The sequence below is a fragment of the Pundamilia nyererei genome, unplaced genomic scaffold (genome assembly GCF_000239375.1).
Source record: "Pundamilia nyererei isolate P.nyererei 1_Seehausen unplaced genomic scaffold, PunNye1.0 scaffold00192, whole genome shotgun sequence".
Classification (NCBI taxonomy): Eukaryota; Metazoa; Chordata; class Actinopteri; order Cichliformes; family Cichlidae; genus Pundamilia; species Pundamilia nyererei.
The window spans coordinates 70811-88928 of record NW_005187593.1 but is presented as its reverse complement, the minus strand read 5'-3'; the positions used below and the strand labels follow the sequence as shown (position 1 = coordinate 88928).

The 18118-nt window shown below is 39.9% G+C and overlaps 2 protein-coding genes across 2 annotated transcripts in view; both read left to right on the top strand.

Annotated features, from left to right (window-relative positions):
• Positions 1-5087, top strand: part of dgki (diacylglycerol kinase, iota) — a 92906-nt gene extending 87819 nt beyond the window's left edge. The window contains exons 30-33 of the mRNA XM_005747272.2: positions 612-732; positions 1432-1468; positions 1731-1830; positions 2671-5087. Coding sequence (XP_005747329.1) covers positions 612-732; positions 1432-1468; positions 1731-1830; positions 2671-2769 — 357 coding nt within the window. The 3' untranslated portion in view covers positions 2770-5087. The remainder of the gene's footprint in view (positions 1-611; positions 733-1431; positions 1469-1730; positions 1831-2670) is intronic.
• Positions 5088-11395: 6308 nt separating this feature from the next.
• Positions 11396-17950, top strand: LOC102210579 (apoptosis facilitator Bcl-2-like protein 14). Its single transcript, XM_005747231.1, has 7 exons — positions 11396-11510; positions 13288-13723; positions 15065-15178; positions 16238-16299; positions 16634-16795; positions 17546-17659; positions 17751-17950. Exons 2-7 carry the CDS (start codon positions 13297-13299, stop codon positions 17784-17786), a joined length of 915 nt encoding a protein of 304 aa, XP_005747288.1. The 5' UTR covers positions 11396-11510; positions 13288-13296; the 3' UTR covers positions 17787-17950.
• Positions 17951-18118: the final 168 nt, after the last annotated feature.

Below are 18118 nucleotides of genomic sequence, written 5' to 3'. Positions count from 1 at the left end.
ATGTGAGAGTGAATGAATAGTGGTATTGTAAAGCGCTTTGGGTGCCTTGAAAAATGCTATATAAATCCAATCCATTATTATTATTATTATTATTATGTATGGGATAAACAAAACTAAAAGAAAGACATGCGGGTCCACCGGGAGTGAGACAGTTGTTAGCTGAAGCTGCTTTACCCTGATTCCCAGACAGTAGGATCATTAACCACTCTTGTGTTACACAGAGAAGGCGTCCTCTCAAGGTAGCAAGTTTAAAAATTATCCTTAGGCACTTTGTCACAAAAAAACCCACTTAATTTGTTCCCATTTCTCTTGAAGAATTCCAAAGCTAACATCTTAGTAATCACCTTGTTGTTCTTTGACAAACAACAACAAGGTGATTACCAAAGAGCTGTTAGCTGAATGTGTTTTTGGAAAGTGGAGGATGAAAAAAGAATTGGGGTCTAAAAAGATAAATGAAATAACATATAGAAATAGATTTTCAGTGCTTTTATCAAGAAAGAACAATCAGGTTTTTCTATCAAGAAAGATTTGCTCTTTCTTTGTTCCTGTTTTTAAGAATCCTGGTTGATGTTGAAAATCTTGAAATCGTGTCTTCCTGTCGGCCTCTGCAGCTCTCACAGTGTGTGGATCGAGGCGTCAATTTGTTGGTCCGAGACTCTGGGGGTTGTTCAGCGTTGCATTTAGCTGCTCAGAGCGGACACGCAGACCTGGTCCGCTACATACTGCAGCAAGGTGAGAAAGTGCATGTTAAATAAATATCTGTGTTACTGTAAACGAAAGTCTCCAACAGCCTCCTGGATCTACTTTCAGTCAGAGTCACAAAACTGAAAGACTCAGGTTGTTTAGGGTTAAAATCCCACAGCTGTGTACAACTCAGTGTCACAACAGCAGTTCTGGATATTCACAATATCCAATGTTCATACTGACACGTTTTAGTATTTCATGAAAACTCTTGTCTTACTTTGAATTTAATCGCAGCAAAATGTCTCCAACAATTTGGGAAGAGGGCAAAAAAAAGCTGAAAAAGAAACAAGTGGAGGAACATCAACAATGTGATGATTGGGTATAAAAAGAGCTTCTCAGAGAGTAATGAGGTGCAGATTGGTGAACCTGTGCACAAGACCTGCATGTAGAAATTGTGGAACAATTTGAAAAACATGTTCTTGAATGTAAAATTACAAAGATGTCGAATATTGCATCATCTACAGTACAAGATATCATCAGAAGATTGAAAAAAATTGAACAAATCTCTGTGTGCAAAGGCCAAAAATAAATACTGGATGTGAAATGATCCAGAAACACTGAGGCAAAGTGGAAGACTGTTCTGAGGGCAGGAAAACATGGACTAAAGAGGATTTGGACCTTCTGGCTTGTTTAACAGCATTTGTACGTTCAGATCACTGCTCACGCTTCCTGTTTCTCCCTCCTCAGGCTCCAAGGTTCTTCTGGATTTAACAGACACAGAGAGGTACTTTCTGTTTTGTTTTCTCTGAAGGGAAATGTATCATTCATGTGTATTTTATATTTGTTTAAAATTCACACGTAGTGATTATGTGAGAACCTGAGTGCAGACAACTCAATCCTGTAGTGTAGTGTGGTATAGAACAGTCTGACCACAGTGACGTTACTGCTTTATCTATGATCTTTAGCTTTATATATGAGTTGTATCTGATCACCAGAATGTGTGTGTGTGTGTGTGTGTGTGCGTGTGTGTGTGTGTGCGTGTCTAGAGGTGACACTGCATTGCACAAAGCAGCATCAGGGAAGCAGCACGCAGTGTGTCGACTACTGGTCGAGGGCGGGGCGTCACTAGAGAAGACCAACTTCCAGGTAAACAGATGTTTAAATGGTAAATGGACTGGTTCTTATATAGCGCTTTTCTACACAACTTTAAACAGCTGCACATACAATTCCCGTAAGTCCCGATGAATCACGCAAATGATTTACAGTGAAAGGTTTTGTGGCTTCCAGGGTGTGTCACTCTCACAGTGAAAAAGGAATCGGTCAGCAGCTGATACCAAAAGCTTAAAGAACAGGAAGTATGGCAATAAAAAAAACAGGCTTTACCAAACAGATCAGTGCATCACATCTTTGTCCTGAGGGGAAGTGTGTGATTGTCATTTATATTTTCAGGCAAAGAAGAGGTAAGTCAGTCGATACTGGCTGCAATAAAAGAGGCAAAGTTCCCCAGGACAGTTGTGACCTGGAAACATGTTTAAAGATTAAAAGCTTCTTTAGTTTCTCGCATTCACTGACTTTCTTTAGGTTTTAGAGGCTTTAAGGGGCATTTTACACCACAGTTATTTTGTTTAAAGCACCAAAAATACCTTAAAAAATCCTTACAAGCAAAAACTTGTTGCAGAATTACTAAAAATGACTTTCGTCAGACTGGGTTAAACAGTAAAGGGTGGAAAGTCATCTTCTCAGAACCTTGGTAAGACATGTAGTTGCATCTAAACATGCGTCCTCCATGGTTCCATTTAAAGACGGTGATTTATTCTTTAGGCCAGATTAGCCCTCCATTATGCTAACTAGATTAGAGATCTCGCTGTGGGACACCTTGCTCCCTTACCTTCCATTTTTAATCCATCCCTCGGATTCATGCTGCCGCTTTTGTACGTTCCTTTTGGATGAGAGGCACGCTCCAATCTAATCGTCTCTTTCCTTCAGGGGAAGACGCCGGCAGACCAAGCCGATGGAGACGCTGAGCTCGCCGCCTACCTGAGCTCATCGTCTGCAAGCCACGAAGACCTGGAGACGGCCGTGTGATCGCGAACACGCTCGCGCACTCTGTGTCGCTCTGGACTCTGCGCGCTCGACGTGGAGAGGAAAACGTTTGGATTCGACTCTTCGGGCGGAGAAGTTGGAGACGAGCTAGAAGAGATGAACTGCTTCAGCTGGCAGCAGCACTGCAGAGGAGATTTTACTGGTCTACTATTTATTTGTATTTATTTATTCATATTCTATTTATTGGTTGTGCCGATTGAGTGAATGACTGATCGTAGGACTATCAGGATGCAAGTGCAATTGGACCAGCCGTCACACGTCGTGAGTTCACCTGTTTCTCATCTTATAAGGGATTCATGCATATTTTACTCCCTGAGACTTCTGCAGTGGTTTAAAGTGTATAAAGTGTCATTTCAGCGCTCGTAGGAACAGTAAAAGTTTTTGTTTGTCCCTTAAAACTTGTGCCAAAGACATTGCACTAGCGTAATGTCACATCTCATCCCAAATTTCAGTCATTTTCCCATCATCTGTCACATAGTTTGATTTCCACGCCTTCCCTAAACTTTCTTACTCCCATGTCATTAAATATGCAACGCTAGCGTTTGCAATCACGTGCTGCCCGCTAAGTCACACATCACAAAATAAAACAAACAAAACAAACATATCCTCCCCGGGTGCGCTCGTCCTGAAGTGCTTGTAATGTTTTCCGCTTTTGGCTTCTTGCGAGTCCCGACTCGACTTATCCTATCGGAGTCGTTGCTTCGCCGTGACTCATAAAAATGACAAAACGCTTGTCAGCTTTCTGACTCTTTCAAGCAGCTGATTACTTCCAGGAACACTCAGTGGACTAAATGTGTCACATTTTTTACAGACAAAACCATGATTCAGAGCTACGTGTACAGATGAGTTTTTAAAAGGTTTTTTAAAATGAGGATCTGCTCTTGCCCACTTTTAACATTTATTTTCATTTTATGTCTGCGTCACTGCATCATTTCTCCAACGTCTTGGCATGTGCTGGAGTCTGAGAGGTTCACAAAGAGATCTTTAAACTAAAGCTGCGATTGAGTTATTCGCATGTTTAAAAATTTATTGTGGCAAACATGATGGAGGGACTTTATGTTCCCCACAGCAGCCACACACAAAAAAATACACAAGCTGATATTAGACGAGTGTAAATGTGATAAAGCCAGACAAAGAGCAAAATATCAGTGTTTCTCAGTGGTAGAAGCTACAAGTATTTAGCTCTGTTTGCACTGTCAGTAAACCACAACAATTCAAAACATGGACACAGTTTGGCATAGAAAAAAATCAAACCTGCATGAACTGTGAAAGCTTTGAACTTTTCTCACAAACTTCTTTTAACTGCAGCTTTTTCTCCAAGTACAAACAACACACGGAACAAGTGACCGAGTGGGATCATTTATGACTCCAGTCATATCTGTGTATGTGCTGCTGTGACATTTTTATAACCAATTATGACTCGGATTGTATAACATTTAATAGAATTGTAATTAAATATGTCTGTTTTTTAGCATTATAAGCTTTGATTTTACTGGAAATGACCATTTCTAATCACTACATTGTAGAAAGGCATGTACGCTATATGGACCAAACATAAGCTGCTCAGCCATGCAGCTGAAAAACTCTGTTATATTGGGACATTATACACATAAAAGAAACATTATGAAATCATAAGTGATCCCACCTGGTTGTTTCAGTAGCTAAAATCTCTTGTAGATAACAAAAAGCAGCATTTTTTGGCTCTTTCTGGGATCCCAGAGAGTACAAAAATAACGGAATAATCACAACACGTTTCAGGAACCATGAGCTCATTAGCTGATGGAAAATAAATCACATTTGTGTCATAGAAATGCCTAAAATGTGCCGATCTCTGTCACATTTGTGGATATGTGCTTGTTTTCTTTGTCATATTTCTAATATTTTGCTTGTCTTGGTGAGATAAAGGTGATAAATGTTTTGCTCTGGGAGCCGTTTTGTGAAATTTCTCAGTCGAAACAAAAAACCCCCAAAAAACCCTCATATTGCAGAACAACACGGGACTCTTTTTGGGGACAAAATTAGCGCTGAACCATCAAACCAGTGACCATACCAAGTGATAGTGAGAGGGGACCAGTATTAGCCCAGTATGGAAGGAATGACGCTAACCCAAGGTTCCTGCCGTTTGCGTTTGAATTCATTTTTGGACGATAGACCAGAGTCTGTTTAAAAAATGGGAGATTTAAAGTATTTTTATTGCAATGTTTCTTTCAAACTAAGATTTTAACTTTTCACAGTCCGATAGTGTGTATCTGGTACTCCTGGTGTGTGTGTGTGTGTGTGTGTGTGTGTGTGTGTTTATGTTTGTGTGTGTGTGTGTGTATTTCTGTGTGTGTGTGTTTGCAGCATTTGTCTAAGAATAAATTAAAATCTGAGCCATGTTCAATGCAATATGAATAGATTATGTCTTCTTGTTTTTGCATTTCTATGTTACTCATTTACATTACATTAATGTTTGTAACACGGTCGAGCATTTAGCACCGAGGAGTATTGAATGTGCGGTTTTGCTTCAGTGCTGGTTGGGAAAATGATTCTTGTTTCGTTCGTTCTTTTCTTTTGAGAGCACATATGTCAGTGGACTGAAATGACCCTGTGAGCTCTGCAGTAACCTGTGCTGATATTTGCAGGACATGATGCTTTCCCAATTATTTAAGGGGACATTGTAAAGAGTCGTGATCAGCCATCATAGAAGTCTGGCTCCCAAAGTCCCAGCTTACGTTCACTGCAGTGGCTTTTCTCCCTTTCCCTCAAAATTCAAACTATTAGTCGCCAACTTGTGTCCTCAGGTCTGCGCTCAGGAGGTTGGTTTGATAGAAGGTTTCCGGTACATCACAGATTGGCTCTGGAGTCCCTTTAGCGTCATAGAAAGCAGATATCCTAATATGGTTATCTCAGGGATGAGTAAATATGTACTGACAGGGTGTTGGTGCTTTGCAAGCACAACTATTCCTGTGCAAAGACAATCCCGCAGAGGCACCTATTTGTAAAATATATGGAAAATTTAAGAGCGGTAAAAACATTTGCAGTAGGAATACAGCTTGGGTCTATTTTCACTGCACTCTTATCAACCAATCAGATCGATCAGATCGCTCTGCCCTGTTTTACCAAGGGTTAAAACGTATGATGAGTAAAGACTCGTTTATTCCAGAGCTGTGTTGTTTAAACCCTTCGAATGTTCTTAGAATTTCTTGACTGAATCCACACTTTAAACATCCAGAGCCGATGTCTCGCTCTCTTTCTCTGCAGAGGTTTCTTGTTGTAGGATGGCTTCCACAAGCCAGATATCAAACTCGGTGGCCTTCCTCCGAATTTCAGCAGATTACGTAACGGACAAAATGTGTGTAAAATAAAACCACAAACTGATAATTTCCAGAAAGTGACTGTGCTCATGTAAGCTACGTTCGTTCTGAGCAGCACACACACACACACACACACACACACACACACACACACACACAGGCTTATTATCACTCTTTCTATTTAGTAGAAACATGACTTTGAATTAAACTGTGTCTATCATCAGCGTTGGTTATGCATGTCCTTTATTTTCTTACCTCCCTGGGATTCTGTTCTGGTAATGGCATAAAAAATGGCATTATTGATGTTTAAACTGTTCAATTGTTATCATTTTAAATGATTTATACTAAAGTTTCTTCTAAGGCTGGGCACGTGGTTTTGTTTTTTTGCTTTTGTATTTTATTTTTCTGCTACTGATGATGATGATGATGGGATTACTTGAAGTTTGTTGTTTTTATTTTGTCATTTGGTAAAAGAAGATGTGACGCTGTTGTCTTGGTGTCTGACCTCATTTCCTGTTTGAGCGGTTGCCGGGGAAATCCCCTCAACACCAGCTGTTACTTGTCAAAACAAGCTGCTGTTTTAAGGAAGATACATCTTTGCAAAGTCATGCTGGCAAGTGCAGAAATTTGAAAACAAACAGCAGATGTGAAGGAGTTCACATGTGGCTCCTCAGTTCAAGATTACGTGACAAAAACAAAAGCAGCACATATATGTCACTCGGTATGTGTTAGCAACACTCAAAAAGGCTGAAATATGCTGATGTTTGCTAAATGTAAGACAGCACTGGATAAAATACTGGTGGCACATAATGTACAAATCTGACACCAAAACTGGGGAAATTTTTAATGGAATTTATATCTAATCATGTCTAATTAATATCAAGGCTTTTCTCCAAAAGAACTCACAGCCTCATGTTGGCAGTGAATAGAAAAGTCATGGAGGTGCTTAAATCTCTGACGTAACTACTCTAATGACAAGACCATAAAAGCTATAAAAAGTCTAATCTGTAATGTCAACTGATCGTCCTCAGGGTGCACCTGGCCTCCTTATCATTGTGTCGCAAAGGGCAGAATTAAATATCAGTGTTTGTGGGATGGAGACTCGTGGAAGGTGATGGGAAGTTGGAAGCAGGAATTTACTGGCAGGGTAAAATGGTGAATGGACTGATTCCTATACAGCGCTTTTCTACTCTCCTGGAGTACTCAAAGCACTCTGTACAACATGCCGCATTCACCCATACACACCCATTCACATACGCAGTATAATCTATACTTTGAGTGCTTTCTAACTATCATTCATACGCCGATGGATGCATCGGAGAGCAAGTCGGGGTTAGTATCATGCCCAAGGATATTTGGCATGCAAACTGCTGGAGCCAACCTTTCGATCAGCAGGTGACCTGCTCTTCCTCCTGAGCTACAGCCACCCCAATCTGGTTCATCAGATAAACCAGGCAGATGGTGGTTTTGAGGGTAAAACAAATTTATTAAGGAAACAAGCTCTCTGAACTCTCTGGAAGGAGTGTCTATCCCCACTTGTACATCTTAAGCTCCTCCTACCGTGACATGCTGTTTTATCATTTAACTCATTTCATAAAAAAGAAATCCAATGACCATTTCTAGCACAGTCTCACAGAAACATCCACAACTGTCTGCTGACAACATTCTCCCCTCTGTTTTCCATCTATCTGATATCCTGCAAAACTCTACCATAAACAGTCAAACAGGAAAAGAAATCCCTGTTTGATGGTCTGCTCTTCTTTCGCCTGCTTCCTCCAACCCTCTGCGTGGCATTCGCTACAACCAAGAATCTTCTCTAAGGTCTTCCTCTTTTCCTCCTGCCTGGCAGCTCCACCTTCATCCACAGCCTCTCCTCTGCACCATCCCAGCCTTACTTCTCTAACCTTCTCTCCAACCTTATGCCTTCCTGGTGTGCTAATCCTTTCCCTCCTGGACTTTCTCGATAAAAATCTTCAGCTCTTCCATGCAGCAGAATGATAACAACTGTGCAATCTAAAGTTTTCAGAGGTCAGGGGTTACCACCGTGACAAGCCTCTTTGATAAAGGAGTCACAGAGAAGCCTGGAGCCTGAGCCTCTGTTTGGATATTAAAAACCAGCCATGTTTAATATGATCATGAAGTTTAAAAGTGACACAGAATAAGAAAAAGCATAAAAAATCCAATTTAAATGGTAAATGGCCTGTATTTATATAGCGCTTTACTAGTCCCTAAGGACCCCAAAGCGCTTTACATATCCAGTCATCCACCCATTCACGCACAACATTAAGCCAACATTAGTCTGTTTGGAGCACCAGGCAGGTGGATTTAAGTGCATCATGATTATATATGAAATAATTTTATTCATCATGATTTTATTTTTGCACCGTTGTGGATACAAAAGTGTCTTTGAAGCACTCTGACTGTTTCACATTCATAACCCAGGATTCAACAAGCAGCCACTTGAAGAAATTCTGCCCCGCCTTTCTTTACTGTTTGATATCTGAGTCATAAACTTGTTTGAACCTTCACCCGTATTACAGTTTAATAAAGAAGAAAGAAAATCCTCAATGACACATGGATGAGACATTCCACATGTAGATATCCCTGATTCACACCTGGGAACGAATGTGGAGAACTTCTCTGAGCGAAAAACTGAGTATTTTCTGAGCAGTTTAAGGCCTTCTTTTAAGAACTGAGATTGATTTGATTGATTAAACTTTAAAAACCTCCAGATTTGGTTGCATACTTTGTGAAATACTTCCTCTTTTTAATTTAACACAAATCACAATGAACATCAGTCAGAGCCAGCTCACGATCATGTAGACTTACTCTCTTCAGTGTGAAATGCTCATGCAGAAATCGATTCTTTTACTTCCCTACATCAAGAATCCATCCAAATTCCACGGACCCCAGTCAGTCACAGCGAGACAGACATGCCCACAGTGGGCACAGAGTCACCCACTGACCCAACGCAGATTTCTTTGTCTTCCTCGTGTTGTTTTAATTGCTTTTATGGGCCTAAGATCACCTAAACATAATTTGGTAACTGAAAGGAAAATTAGATGATTATGAAGAATCCTGCAGACACTTCAAACTGTCCAAATCTTAAGCAATTACTAATTTTTCAGGTTTTGTTTATCCCAGTGGGATTGTTTTTTTTCTTCATATGGTGTACAATCACCACACCCCACTTCCTTTGTCCTCCACTTGTCTGCTTTCAAACTTTGTAAAGGACACACTGCATGCCATGCTGAGATATGCCAAGTTATCAGATACAACTTACCAATGTTTGTTTGGTAAGGTGTCTGTTATCTGACTAAGTGTTATTTGGTTTTACAAAAGGAAATTCTTCTGAACTCAGTGAGGCACGTAAAGTCCCCAAACAATGAAAATGAAAGAAGCCCTCTGTGCACAAAGAAAAACTTTAAAGATGGTCTCCTGGAGAGCTCAGCAGCAATTTGAAAAAAAATGAGAAGAACATCTGGATCCTAGGAAACAAAAAAAAGAGGAAAGTACTGTTGGGACACCTGCTGTCTAAACAATGGCGTGTGACACACAGAAACCCCAAGTGGAAACAAGCGTGAAATTCTTTGCTCCTTATAAATAAAACCGTGGTTTCTTGAAACGTTATACTCAAGCTCTCCTTGCAGTGACGTGCAGGAGCTTGGGGATTTTTTCCTGCCTTACCTGCTGATTGTGGAGCTTGATGATTGTCTGGTAAGGGCATGCCTATGGAGCTCCTGGAATGTGGACACAACTACTTTTAGTCTGAGCTTTCATTTCTGCTCAGATCAATGTTTCTATGCACAGTGGTGTCACTCTCACCTTTATGTTGCAGCAGTTAAGCAAGCATGAAGGCAGATTTAGAGGTTAGCAGGGTAACCTGTTGCTGTAATAACAGGATGTTTAAAAAAAAAAATGAACAAGAAAACTTCCAGTTTATGATTCCAAACATTGGATAGACAATTATGGGCACTTGTTTCTTCCACTAATTGTACATCAAATTTCAGGTTAAATATCTCAAAATTTTAACTCAGTATTTCAAAATTGAGGTTACGATTGAGGTTAGTGTTCCTCTGAGACTAACTTGAAGTGCTGGAAAAATAAACTTGAAATTTTGTGCTATGTGAATGTGCATGTGAAGTTTATGGGAATTTAAAGCAGTTCAACTTTTGTTCTTCTTTTTCTGCCTAATTAAAAGGTGTAATATTAGCAACGAATCTGTGCACTGGGGACCATGGAGGCCCAGGGGGGAATTGTATCTGCAGAAATAAAGTCAAGGCCTCCCTTGGCCTGTGTTTGTTTGACTATTTTTATTTTTAATCGTTAATATAAGCTTCTTAAGATCTTCCCCTGATAAAGACCCTCCATATTATAACACCTACTGAAACCATCTAGTCAGTATTCGTCCATTTAATTTAATTTAATTTTTTTTATAAACGAATTAAAACTAAACTTTCTTTTTATGAGAAACTAAACTGCAAGCTCTGGAAACTGACTGAAATCCACTCAACTAAAAACAAAAACTTGGAATTACCCAAGACTCAATTTTGGGTTTTTTTTGGAAAAACAACAGCAAGTTTAGTTGGAATTATTAAGCGATTAATCACGGAGGATAGTTGTTGTGAAATGCACACTGACATTGTCAAAAGATGAAAGTGATGCAAGTGTACAAACGTGCGTAGAGGATTGGGGGGTTTATTTTGTCGTGCATTAAATACGTTTTTTGTTCATTAAATGTACAACAGAGAAAAATGTGCAGATGATCTGTCAAAAAAAAGTGCTCAGGAATGTGATCACCAGAAATCTAGAAGCTGCGCTTTGCAGTTTCTGGCAAAGTGATTTATAGATACGGACTTGAAAAACATTTTCAAGGAAAATTTGGCCGAGAGGACAGCAAAATGTGCAACAAATACAAGATAACACAGGCAGCGTCGAACACAGGGTTGCTGAGTCATAATACCTACGAAGCACGTCGTCTTATTTATTCCATATAATTGATTATCTTTGATCAACTGTGCTAACTACTGCCTGTTTGCGGAAATCACCGTTTTCTGACATTTACAGACCACTTCTGTCTGTGCGAAAGAAAATCAGGTAAGAATATACCCTTACCACATGCATTTAAAAATGTTTATTTGTGTATTTTTTATGTAATTACTTGTAATCGAAAATTACGCCCCGCTGGAAAATAAATTAATTCCCCCTCCAAAAAGGTCTTACGAGATATGTAATCCGAAGAAAAGTTTGTTCGGTTTGTCTCGTCTTAGCTGGAGCTACGTCATAGCACGTCAGTCAGCACGTGACAAAGTCGCCATACTTAAACAGGCTCGTGGACTCCGACCGGCGCATAGTTCTCTCAGTGACTATACGAGTTGGTGTGGCAAGTGGTTTCCTTCGTTTAGCGTCTGTTTGACCGCTCGGACCGTAAGTATATCTGTTTTTGTGTATTCTAGGACTACTTGAAGTATTTAAAAGTGCTTCCGTGTAGCTGACAGGTCGTTTTTACTCACATAAAGTACACATTAAGTTTAACTTTCTAACTCTTCTTCTTCTTTTTATCGTGTTGTTAAACTCAGGGGCAGTCTCGGTTGGGTTGTTGTTGTCTAACATTTACAGCCACTTAAGCTCAGTCAAACAATGGCGGCTCGAGTTTACAGCTACTTTTACACAACTTCACCGGCTAAAGTTTCAAAGTCAAAAGATATACAATAAAGTTTTTCTTTCATGGCTAACGTAGAGTAGCTAGCTAGCTAGGTCGTCTTTACACGGATTTCTGACGGCTTTGACCCAGAGAAACACGGCGCATCACGGTTAGTTGTGGCTTCAGGAGTTCCCGGTGTATTTCATTGAGTTTGGTGAAACTATCAGCTGTTTGCCGAGACACGCCTCGACAAAGTCCTGAAGTCAAGAGGAGGAGCCACACAACAACACTTTAACATTAAGCTGACTTTAATTACAGGAATATTACAGATGTTCACAGTTTGGACATGAGGATTTAACAGGTACCAGTTAGACTACATTTAAACACGTCAGGGTGATTTATCCAGTCAAGTGTGTCAGTGTTCTCATTTTAAAATTTAAACCTTTTTTATTGTGTATTTTTGTAGTCAGATGTATTTTTTTTATGTTTAACTAAAGCTAAAAACTAAACTATGAGTTAAAGTCGTTTTTAGCAACTAAAGTAGAAATACTTTTTTAGGTCATGGTTCAGTTTGGTCAAATTGCCGGATGACTCTTTGGCGTGTATTATTTATTTATTTCAGAGTGCGGATGACGACTGAGTCACCTGTCTTCACAAAGTGAAACCAGGTGTTTGTCTATTTTAAATTGTAATGTCTAATCTAAACTTCTTAAATTCTTCCCCTGACAAAGACCCTTCATGTTATAATACTTACTGAAACAATCGAGTCAGAATTCGTTTATTTAAATATATTTTATAAACTAACAAAAACGAAACTGAAACGAAACTTTTCTTATCCAAATCTAAACTGAAAGCTCTGGAGACTGACTCAAATCAGCTAAGCTAAAAACAGAAACTGGAAATAGGCAAGATTAAAACTTTTTAGACTAAACTACAGCAACCTTAATTGGAGAGATTAATCACTGAGGATGTAAATTTGACCACATCTGACATTTTAAAATATGAACTTGATGCAAGTGAACAAAGAAAGTATGATTAAAGGATTCGGGGTTTATTTTAGTCGAGCACAAAATATATTTTTGTTCATTAAATGGATGAAAGTAACAGGAAAATGAACAGATTTCAGTTTAATCTGTGTTACACAGTCATTACCTTAAATATTAAAGACACTTCATGTGCCATAAACACTGAGCACACTTATTAATTATACAGCCGGCAGGTTGTGCAAAATAACACGAACAAGCGGAGTCATGCATTTGTCACAAATAACATGATGTATGCTTAAAGGAAGAATTTTCCTTGCTCAAAATGGGATGTGATTTCTCAGGAAAGCATCATTGTCTTGCTAATACTTGAGACAAGTCTTTGTTGCCTCACTTAAAAGAAACCAGTGCATTTTCTTTCATTTCTGCCTTTAGACAGTAAAACCATGCTTAGAAAATAGTTCAGATATCTCTTTAGCTATTTGGGTAATTTTTCCAGGAAACCCCCACTTCCATGAAGAGAACTACCACTCAGATGATGGCTGGGTCTCAGTTTGACTCTTCTTTTTCGTAACAGTAAGCCAAGATGACAAACGGTCACATCGAAATCTACGACCCCATTCCCCGCCCTGCTGGCCGCTCCACTGGTACATACAACGACCCCGAGTCTACCCCAGACGTGGCGAACATGGAGGACACAGTGGAGTTCAGAGTCTTAATGGCCTACACGACGAGGAGACGACCAAACACACAGAGGAGCCTGGTCAGGGAAAGTGGTGGGGATGACTCAGATGGACATGTTAAAACTCCACTAAAGACACCAACACAGACTGAGAACAAGCTCACAGAAAAGAAAAACAGAAAGAAGGGGAGGAGATTGAAACGCATGTTGAGCATTTTCAGCTGCACCAGGCCTCAGACGAAGAATGAAGAAGACGACGAGGAGCAGCAGCAGCAGCAGAAACCGATGGAGCCTGCTGATGAAGTCTCATTCAGATGTTTCCCTGCTACAGGTGAGGAGAATAAAGGTGTAGCCTTAGATAACATGACAATTAGCCTCGCTGATTAATGTGCACCATAGTTTTGTTTATAAAATATTAGTTCACTATCATAACATGCAAATAAAATCATTCACTGTGAAACTGATGCCTGAAATACACTAGAAGACTGACATCCGGCACCGTCTCACTGATAAAGACTCCAGGTTACACGTTTTAGTCTTAAATCAGCAGAGTGATAAAAACCCGAGGTAATCTTAAACATGTTGGATTTTTATTGAAACAGTAAGGCAGGAAAAGTACCAGCTCCGACTGGAACTTAATCATTGACAACTTTATCAACGCTGTCATGATTTTTATTATAGGGAGGGGCATTGATATTGGTGTAAGGTTCACAGGAAAAATCTGACAACGTTATAAGTTTTTATGGAAACTGGAAGAAAGTTTTTGTGCTGTAGAGGCGGGTAAAATGAAGAAGATCCTCTTGTTTTGTTTAAAAATGGGTGAAAGTCAATACCAGGTCGAAGACGTCACACTAAGAGTCCTAAACTCTCAAAAAGTGTTCTTTTATAAGTGCGAGAGGACAAAAACACCAGAAAATATTTACTTGTTGCAGAACTTTTTGTCTTAAAAAATGTCTGAGTCGACTGTCAACAGCATGCCATAAAAATATTACAAAGGTAATTTTATGGACCTCAGCCCTTGTTATTTCTTTTTAGTGCGACGGGTGAACATCCTGCTGGTTTCACACTGACCTGAAAACAGGTTTTAGTTTCTCATAAACGCTCATAATTACAGATAAGACCAACTCGAGGTTCTCGAAATGTAAAAGCATGGACGACCAGAAAGTGAAACTATGCTGTAACAAAGTGCTGCCCAATACTTTAGTGCTCTACTTTATTTCAGTTCAACTTGGGTTTTTTTGTTTTTGATTGACAGATTTTTCTGCCGGAGCCAAAAAGTTAGACAAAGCTTATGAAATAATTTTAACATGTTTTTGTTAGTCAGGTTTTCTTGTGGCAAAGCAATGAAAAAAATCAGTTTATGAATTGGACATTTTAACCCCAGTAAATGTGCTTGTATATTCCACCCAGTTAAATAAGGTCAGTCAACTATTTGAGTCATTGCAGTTCCCTAAAAGGTTTTGAGCTTCTTTGTAAAGTCACCGGGTTATTCCAGGAAACTTTTGAGAACCACTGGGCTGAATCACTCACTTAACCATAAGACTTATTGGTTTCCTGCGTTTTTCCTGTTTCACAACTCTCGGCCAGCCATTTTACCCGGTCGATCAGCCACCACCCGCTGTAATGCCGTCCTTTTAGGATCTGATTTAATGCGTTTGTTCCGTTTTTCCAGATGAGCCTGAAAAGAAGGACGAGGACGAGAAGGTGAGAGAGGTAGCGAGCAGACTGATGGAGCTTGCTGATGAAATCCAGTTAATTCCTCCAGAAATAGAGACTGATTGTGGCAGTGAGTTTCTTCTTTTAAGCTTCTTTTGTATCTGTTAAAACAAGCGACACAGACGACACACAATTTGAGGCTGTCTGTTAGAGAGCCAATAGAAACATGGTATGCAGCCTTAGGAGAAGGAAGTTAAATTCTTCTGTGAACTCGGTCAAGACGGGCAGCGCTAACCCAGCAGGTTCTCTGGTAACAGAACAAACAGGAGTTCCTGGAGGAAACAAACCAAGCACAGGGGGAACATGCAGCACAAAACAAAAGGGCCACGTCTGGGTTCAGATGGCTGACGGCTGGGTCACTTTATGCATCTAGGGCAGATCAGATGTTCCCTGAGTAATGCATGTGTAATGTTTGCACATCACATTGTAGTTTGGCCAGTTTAGCTAAAGTTAAGTCAATATTTGGGTAATTGGTAGACTTAAAGATAGTTGGCGTTTTAATAAGGTGTCCATTTCCACCTTAATTTGGTTGAAAAGTCAAATCTGAAGAGCGTTGTCTAGCTTGTAGAAACTGATTTTGATAGTTTACCCACTGAGAACAATCGGTTCTAAATGAATGCTGTTGTAGTTTAGTTTAAGATCCCCAACAGCAGCAGATTCTCCAGGTTCAGTAAAAAAAAAAATGCGCCCACCAGTAATACCCCTTCACATTTTCATAGCCGAGACTCCACCAAACAAATGGCTAGTCTTACACGACAGCCATTTATAGCAGGGACTAGCCCTGATGAGCGACTGCAATGTTCTGGGTCTGAATCTGCTCATCATCTGAGGAGATGCAGCTGTGTCGAGGAGTAAGATTGTCCTTTCACTTTCAACCAAGTTCTTAGATCTCTTTTCAGTGACAGCTCCTTACGCCTTTTTAACCTAGACTGAGCGTTGTTTACACGCCCCACACGTTTTTTTTCTGCCTTCGTAATCATGGCAGCTAAAGTTGGTCCCTTATTGAAGCAATCAGCAATTGCAATATATATGTTTTTTCATACATAGATAAGTGTGCGCCTTTAATCCCTTAAATGTTGTCTGTCTTGTGTTGTTGCTGCTGATAATCGGGTCTTCTGTTCCTTTTTAGATGAGGTGGAGAAGATAATTGGTCTGCTGCTGAGAGAAACTGGAGACAAATATGACGGCAAGGTACAAAAACAACTTTGATCTGATGTGAAAAACAACAGAATATCTTTCTTTAGGAAGTAGTTTACCACCAGTTTGTGTCATGTGATCGCGCTTCTGCTGAGTGGTTTTGGTTTTTCACGCATCCTCACGTGCAGGTCACAGATATTTCTGTTATTTGTGAACATATAATTTAAAAAATATATATGTTCACATTCCTCCAAATCAGAAACTTCATTATTACTTTGTTGTTGGTGTTATTTTTTTATTTTTTCATCTTTAGTGACTGAACTTTATTTGTTTTTCGTTTGTTTTTGTTTGTTTTTTTTGGTCTGTGTTTGTGTGTGTGCCTTGTCAGGTGCTGAAAGATGCCAACATAGCAGCAGAGCTCTTCTGGAATTACGATTTCTTTAGTGAGTTAATAAACACCTTCCTGCTACGAGTGGGCCTCAGGAGCCCCTCGCCCAACTCTCCAGGGCCGCAGGCGTCTCAAAAAACCCAGATGGCTGTGATGTGTGAGGTAAGAGCGGCTTAAGCTATCAGTGAAACTATGAATCTTAATGAGACTAACGCTGGAGGAGTTACCAGAGTAGGAAACTCTAAGGGGCCTTTATGCTTTCCATGTCGCTGGTGTGACGAGGCGGCTGGACATGCATGTCTTGATTTGGCCGCCGCAGCTGGGTTAAAGGCGCAAGTGTATGATCCTGTCAGTTTTTACTGCTATTTTTAATGACCTTGCAGTACAGATGCTCAGGTATGCAGATATATAGAGGGAGATGTTGGAACTGTTCGAAGACTTCTCCTATATCAGCGCTTACGTGGAGATATTGTCTCCACAGCAGCTTCCTGTGCCTTAACGGCGGGCATAAATAAGAGTGGCTGTGAGCTGCAGGAGCTGTGGTCAGGTAGCACAAATTGCTGTAGTTTCAATAACAATCACATATCGTTTATCGGTATCCTTGACTACGAACAAGTGATATACGCCCTGAAAAATCAACAGGTCAGTTCCTAGTTAGCAGTAAGTAAACCTAGGAGCAAGAAGACTATTCACTTATAAATCAGGTTCACTCCAGGATAAAAACAGTTAAAAAAAACCCCCAAAAACAAACAAAAAAAAAAACTTGAAATGAGTCTGTGTATACTCGGGCAGGTGTGGCAGTGTGAGGGACACCTGTTTGCTGAGTTTTGGGAGTCATGTGCAGGTCTGCTGACTCATTTTCACATGACTGTCTTGGCTAACCTCTGGAGACATCTGTTTTTCTTGTTTCAGGTCACCACTCGTCTGTCAGCTGTGGAAACGTTGCCCACAAACCGCCTGCTGAACCATGGCGCTCGATACATGCAGGATAACTTTTCATCCTGGGTGCAGGACCAAGGAGGATATGTACGTTTAAAAAAAAAAAGCCTTCTTAATTAAGCCATTAGCTTGACCTGTTGAAGTTTTAAAAACATTAAAGTATCTGCTTATTTTGCAGGATGCAGCGTTTGATGAGACTGAGGAAGTCGACTGAAAGCAGAAGGGACGTGGTTTACAAGCTCCACAGCTCCCCCTGTTGGCCAAAACCTGCACGGACTGTAGCTTCAGGAGCTACTAACATTAACAATGAACTCTAATAGCACAACAGGACATCTTGGAACTGTACAGAGAATAAAAATGAGTTTACAGACTGCAAAACATCAGAGCCAATTTCTCACAGATCATGTAATAGTTCTTATATTTAAGTTTCAGTGAGATTTAAATAAGATATTTCTTGTTTGTTTTTTGTTTTTTTTACATGTAATGCATTTATACAAAATTTAAGACATGTTTTGCAAACTTATGCACTGATTTTTTTTTTTTTTT